This window comes from Brachycentrus maculatus, unplaced genomic scaffold, assembly GCF_059751285.1.
Source record: "Brachycentrus maculatus isolate JH-2025_06_01 unplaced genomic scaffold, ASM5975128v1 h1tg000837l, whole genome shotgun sequence".
Taxonomy (NCBI): Eukaryota; Metazoa; Arthropoda; class Insecta; order Trichoptera; family Brachycentridae; genus Brachycentrus; species Brachycentrus maculatus.
This window is the reverse complement of record NW_028281564.1, coordinates 1-6913: the sequence shown is the minus strand read 5'-3', so window position 1 is coordinate 6913 and position 6913 is coordinate 1. Positions and strand designations below refer to the sequence as shown.

Sequence of the window (6913 nt, the reverse complement as noted above, 5' to 3'; positions counted from 1 at the left end):
AACCCGCCAAGTCAGGTCTGCATCCCAAAGTTCTGACGAGAACTGCCAACGAATTGTCACATGTGGTCATCCTGGGCGATGCAAACCTGATGCCTTGTAAAAGAGGTAAGCTTGATTAAGGCTCTCGGGAGGCATGCGGAGTACATGGCCAAGCCAACTGAATCGCCTTCTCTTGACGACAGTTGTGACTAAGAGTTTCTGCCTCCTACTTCTTATCTCTTCTGATGGTGGTTCTTATGATGGTTTGACTTTGTGAGGAATGAAGAGATAAGAGAGAGAAAAAACATTTGATGAATGTTTATTTTTTACTGAATGGAAGTATGGTCAAAGTTATGTTCACTACAATTTAAAATATTCCAATTGAAAGCCTAGTTTTGAAATAAAAAAATAAAAAAATGATTTGTGAGAAAGATAAGATTATAATATAATAGACGATTCTGGAATGCCCATGTCAATAAAATGCAAGAAAATAGAGTGGCTCGTATTGCTCTTCAAGAGAATCCAGATGGAAGAAAACCACCTGGAAGACCTCCAAAGCGATTGCGTGACAGCTGGCAGTCCACATCACAAGAGACCGATAACGTAACAAACAGATTCAAGGATCTAGAAATATTAAGTATATATATATATTTTTTTAAATAATACCATTTCCTCAAAATGCAAAAACAACACTTTCTGCCCTATAGCGGGTAAATATTAAGTTAAAAATATGCCTCTTTTGCTGGGATAAAGTACATTTTCTGGGCATTCCGAAAGCATGCACAGCTGAAAATTGATTATTTTTGATTTATGACTTTCTTGAAAGCAGTGAGAAACATGTGTAGTCATCACATAAACTAACCTGTGACAGATTGTAAACCCTATAAATACCCAGACATCCATACTCTTCTTCATCTACGTTAAAATGTCAATAGTCCTTATGTATTGTATTTATAATGTATTCATCCGAAACCTCTAGCTTCTCGGGAATAAATGACTGCAATAAAATGTGCAAGGACAATAACGATCCTAGAACATGTACTTAAATGGTTAAATTTTATGAAATCGAACTACAAACTTAAATACCTTAATGACGCCAGCTCCCATTTGTATGAAAGCGAAAGCGGAAAACCTGAAAGACAAAACCATCATGCCGGATCGCAAAATCCTCATTTGCCTCAGAGCGGAAAATGAGAATAAAAGTCCCGTCTGAACTGTGCTAGTCTGGAAGTTGGAAGTTGGCCATCCAAAATGACGAGGAGCTTAACAAGCTGCCCTCCAGCGTGACGACCATCGTTCAGGAAGGTATCCTGCCCAACACCTTGGCCATTCTCGTTTTAATTTGTCGGCTCATCATTTCCCCGCTCCAGACTCGATGGCCCGAGACCTATTGAGGCCGTTTAAATCCATTTATTTTTTGTTTACCATTATCATCATCATCCTATTATTATTATTAATATCCATATAAGCGCCCTTGAGGTAGTATTTTACGAAAATGGCGCTAAACAAATTATTATTATTATTATGTAGTATGTTTTAAAATAAATGAAAATAGTTTGGGCTCCAGTTTATTTGGAGCTCTGTGTACGACGCTATCCTTGTCCGAGTGAAATTATGGCCCGGTGCAGTAACGATTAAGGCGAGGGCAATAACCGAAACAAGTTACTCAACCAGGTAAGCAGAGGCTACTAATAAAGACTTATCCCAGAAAAGAGAAACACACTCGGTTCATAATTTCATATCAGGTGATAAGAGTGAAAGGAGATTAATATTAACAAAAAAAACAAAAATTGATTAACAAAGTCATCAACAAATTTATTCAGCAATATACTATGATTCAATAAAATATTATTGTGTATGTTTCATATTTACAAAGAAAATTTAAAAATAAATATGCAACTTAAATAATGGTATGGCGGCCTAAAATAGTCATGGACTGGACTTCTTATGGCAACTTTGTTTTGGTGGAGAGTCACATCTATTCTTGGAAGAGCTTTGGGAAGCATTCGGAGTAGAGGCAACATCGGCAGTGTCCATGGAAGCATTTTCGCAAGAGCAATCATCGTCGTCTTCATCCTTCATCAATTTTCTAGCCAATTTAATGGCTTGAAATTCATTATAATGTTTCTTTCGTTTATCTTGGAATTCTAAACGGATACGTCTCTCTTCCGGTGTTTCATTGTCATCTTCTTCAGAACTGGAAGAGTAATCCTTCCGCGGTTTGTTCATACCCGCAGCTAATTTGGCAGCGAGAATATTAGCGTCAATTTCGTCTCTGGTCGGGTTCAAGTCGGGATCGGAATATTCGGAATACGGTGTTTTTGGTTCTTCAATTTTCATATGTCCGTAGTCCTTATCCGGAGGGTGAAGCGTCGCTATTATATTCATTTCATCGAATCTTTGTTCTTTGGGTTTTTTAGAAGACGAGGGATGTTCTTGACGTTCGACACTACCAGACGATTTAAGAATACTTTTTGATGGACGCTTATTAATATTCTCCGTCATCTTGTCACTAAATAAATTTTGCTGCCGGTTAAACTTAAACTTATTATTAAACAAAATAACTAACCACTCCCAACAACCCAAAGTTTGACGTTTGTTAAATGCTGAAACCGAAATATTTAGTTAGAAGGCGTTCATTTACGAAACGTGCTCTTTTTACGATCACCCAGATCAGAATATTATGTAATATAATGAGCAAAGCTATGTGGTAGGTACTATCTTAAAAGTTTTCACAGCTAAAAAATTTATGTAGATTGTAAGTTATAAGGTTTTTATAAAAAAAAATAAATGTGTGAAAAATAAAAATATGATAAGAAACACAGTCGGTTAATTTTTTTTTTTATTTTAGCCACAATCGCTATCTGATTTGTGCATCAGCCACCATATAGGATAGTTGCGGTGTTAAATCGATCGTAATTATATGAAAGCAGTGTAATCTGCAATAAGCAGTGTCTCAATACTAAGCGCTCAAGATTTATGATGTAGGAGTGGAATACATTTGAAAGAATGCAAATGTCGTACATTATGGAGCTTTAGAATACGAGACGTTACTGTTTTATGGAATGAGAAAATAATGAAGATGATTATGATTTAGTACAGTAAACAGAAAAGCAAAATACCAGTAAAAGCTACAATACTATAGGTTGCATTTTCGTACTATGCTGGATTGTGTACGTTGCTGCTAATATTCCTTGTGGTCCCCATAAGTATGAAATGAGATTTCTCTAATACTTAGTGAATTATGTTTTATTTTAATTTAACTTCAAGGTTGAAACATTTTGCAACTAAAAACGTTAGCTTGAAATTGAAAATGGATCATAACATTTATAAAACGAGCATATATATTTATTTTCCAACCAACAGTTAAAAAAAATTAAAGTAAAAAAAGTGGTCACAAATAAATATTGGGAAAATGTAAGAAAGGTAAGTTAAATTAAACATAACATAACTCATAACCCCACAGCACAATTTATAAAATTATTTTTTATGTAGGTACTCATGGTTGTTGTTGATTATTGATTATTTTATGTGCATGGCTATGTAGGCAGCCTGTGATATCTCGCGGCCATCTTTGATTCCTGCGGTAAGAAGGGTATGAAGGGGAAAAAAATAAATTTTTCGATAGACCTTGCGCAGTAGCTATTTACCGAATGACGTATCCGAGGACCTGAATGGGCTAAATTATGACATCATGCTCAGAACAAGACGAGTTTAAAAATACCTTCTATCATTTCAACTGTGGTTTACCCCCTCCCCAACCATCAAAACATATGATTTCGGTAGGTAAACAAAACTTCACCAAGATGGCCGTTTTCCCGTCGTCTCGCGGACCATTCCATTATCACAGGTAATTTTTTTTGGAATCATTTGAAATAAAATGGTTTATACAAATATTATTAGTTTATATCATCTCTGTTTTGTTTCAGGTGTAAGATTTCAACTAGGCATTCTATATCAATCCAAAAGGAATCAATGTTTCACTGCCAAACATATATTGTGCAAGAAACGTAAGTTTAAATTATTTGCTGATGTTTATCATTTCTGCATTATCACTTTCATTATGTTGTGTAACGTTAAACTAATGTTTTTTTTTTAAATTATTATTTATAGTTTGTATGTAACTATACATTGAAATTAATCTTCGTATATTTAATCTTGAATTCAACCGAATTTAGACGGCCATTTTACTACGCACTTGTTTTCTCCGTTTAATTTTAAAATTATTCAAAATATTACATATTTATGTTATTATATTTTAATTGTAATGGTTTTTACAAATCTCTATTTTATTTCAGGGTGTATGGATAAGATTTCAATCAGGCATTATATAACAAAACGAATCTTCGTTTTTGTTTTTGAGTTTCGAGAATCGAATTTGTTTCGAGAATCCAAATCAAGAATTGATGTTTGAGATATACATTTTCCCTGTGAACGGACGAACGAAGGGATGTTATTTAATATCAGTGCGCTAGATTTAAATTTATCACTAATTGGATCCTTCCTCAACCTGCCTCTGCTAAACGAGTATTCTTTAGCAACGAAATACGACGTAAGTTAATTATCTGTTGATGTTTATTATGCTTATTTTATTACCTATTTTTTTTGTACTATGTTACACGCAATATATATACAATGACAGATTTAGAAGGGTTTGAAGTTCCTGATTTCCATAGGACAATACATAACAATGCCAAAGTGGTGAGGAGGATGTTTTACAATGGGTAGTTGCAGTCATCAAGAAGTACTTCTACTTGTATCATGATTGAAAGTGAAATAGCAGAAAAAGTGAACCTTAGAAGAGAGGATAAAAGCGAAGATAGCAAAGAAGAAATAACACTGCAAAAAATTAAGTTTTCAGTGTTAAGATCGCATCTCGATGATCTAATAACATTTATCAACTACTCGTCAGATAACGAAGTTCTACTATATTGTACACATTTTCGTAAATTTAGAGGGTTGATTAAAAAAAAAATTTGTTTTTTGAAAGAGTGCAAACAAAACATTTCATAGCAGGATTACTGAAAGCGTATCGATATCAAACAGCAACATCACTTCACGACGAGTGTTCGAAGACAATATTTTTTTTTAGTTTTGCATTGTTTATTTATATCTAAATACAGTGTTCATATTTTGAACAAGAAAAAAATGTTTATTTTAAACCTATTTTCTAACCTATTCTCTCCAATTAGTCCATTTTATCGAGGTTTTATTTCTCATATACATGTACATAGATTCTTGTGGCTCTATTACATACCCAATATTAATTTAATTATATTCTTACAGCTCTCCGTTCCGAGTTATCTAGTGCTAGCGGAGCTCTCTAATTATTATGACCAGCTAGCAGAGCCTCTTTGTTTACTCTTGAACCCCGGTGTTTGTATCTTTTTCTTTTGTGGAATCATTTATTTTACTTCAATAATATTTTAAAATCAATATATTATGTCTTGGTATTAATTAAGTTAAAATTTTCAGCTCTTTATTCCGTGTTACCGAGTACTAGCAGAGCTATCCAATGGAATCAGCAGCTAGCAGACCCTTTTTATTAGCTACTGAACCATGTGGTATGTATCTTCCCATTAATGTAATTATCAAATTTCTTATTCATTCGTTCTCATACACACCTTTTAATATTATACACGTTTCTGTGGAATTCTATGTTAAAATATTTTACTACTTTACATTTGATGGAATATAATTTATTTTAGGAGTACAGCCACCCGTTTTGTCAATTTTATTGGAGAATCGAGAGTTTCTAATCTGACTCCAAGGAATCAAAAGCTGAACATGGGCGATGAAGACGAAGAAGCAACTTCGATATGTTCAAAAGAAATCGACAACATTTGAACAATGGCACATGGCTGCTCGTAGATATAAAGAGGGGAAAGTATTAGTACAATACCTTTCGTTGTTAAATCTGATTCCTTATAGATTTATTTAATGTCAGATCAAACAATCGCATCGCCATAAAAGGTAAATGATATACCTGAAAAGATAAAGCTCTTGCTATCGCTTTATATACAGAAGGACCTAAGGGCTACAGGTTACTGGCTAAACTCTGCTTTGCGTTCTCCAGTAACCATTGAAAAATAACTATACTTAATTAGGCTGAAACCCGGCATTAATGACATATTATTTAATAATTTAAAAACAAAAGAATATAAAATTATATATTATTATTATGATATATCATAATAATGATAGATCAGTAAAAACTTGTAATTGTTATATTTTATGAAATGAGTCCTCATGTAAATTTCAATTTACGAAATGGATTTATCGAAGTGCAATGTTTTTCGATCACACTTTAACTATTAGGATAAAAGGGCTTTACACACCTTACAAGCAACCTCAATATTTTTCTTTTTTTGAAAGTGGTGCTAAACATGCAGATCTGAAGGGTATTGTTCTAACTACAAAGAAATTTATTTTATTTGGCCTTAAGCCTATAGCTATTGTGTGTGATCAGGTTACCACTGTGTTATTCTAAAATTGTTTAAATGAGGCCGATCTTATTTATTTATATCTAAAAGTACATTTCTATAATATATAGGTCCAAGAAAACTATTCAGTATTCCTGGTGACTTTACAATTCGATATATGTATTTAACAATATTTCTTTATTGATATGAAACATAAATACAATATTTGGTAATGCCTTAAGCACTTTCGTTTAAAGTAATGCACATTAGTTGTAAACAAGAAGGCTTTTTGGGACCTAGTTTGAGCACTACACTGAATTTTACTGTCCGGCAGTCAGGTTAGCATGAAAAAACGGATGATTGGCTTGTGCACTTGTCCGTCTTTCTCCGGATCGGTGCGCTCGATCGGTGCACGATCATGGTTAGCATGAACTCGATCACTAAAGCTAAACCGTTGAAATCATTTTTATTTGCATTAACCGGACTGCCAAACAGTAAAATTCCGTGTAGTG

The 6913-nt window shown here is 33.7% G+C and overlaps 1 protein-coding gene and 1 long non-coding RNA gene across 3 annotated transcripts; one reads left to right on the top strand and one right to left on the bottom strand.

Annotated features, from left to right (window-relative positions):
• Window positions 1-1769: 1769 nt before the first annotated feature.
• Window positions 1770-2602, bottom strand: LOC148300087 (protein phosphatase inhibitor 2-like). The gene has a single exon (XM_088275268.1). It carries the CDS (start codon window positions 2482-2484, stop codon window positions 1909-1911), a length of 576 nt encoding a protein of 191 aa, XP_088131394.1. The 5' UTR covers window positions 2485-2602; the 3' UTR covers window positions 1770-1908.
• Window positions 2603-3692: 1090 nt separating this feature from the next.
• Window positions 3693-6905, top strand: LOC148300086 (uncharacterized). Of its 2 annotated transcripts, XR_015838976.1 has the most exons (6): window positions 3760-3829; window positions 3909-3989; window positions 4278-4531; window positions 5266-5355; window positions 5455-5543; window positions 5688-6905. It is a non-coding gene; the product is annotated as an uncharacterized LOC148300086 (long non-coding RNA). The 2 variants fall into 2 exon arrangements; XR_015838977.1 differs by lacking the exon at window positions 3909-3989 and having other exon boundaries at window positions 3693-3761.
• Window positions 6906-6913: the final 8 nt, after the last annotated feature.

What these genes read in the sequence shown, in the direction of transcription:
- LOC148300087 (XM_088275268.1), bottom strand. Translation starts at nt 2,484, where the DNA reads ATGACGGAGAATATTAATAAGCGTCCATCAAAAAGTATTCTTAAATCG.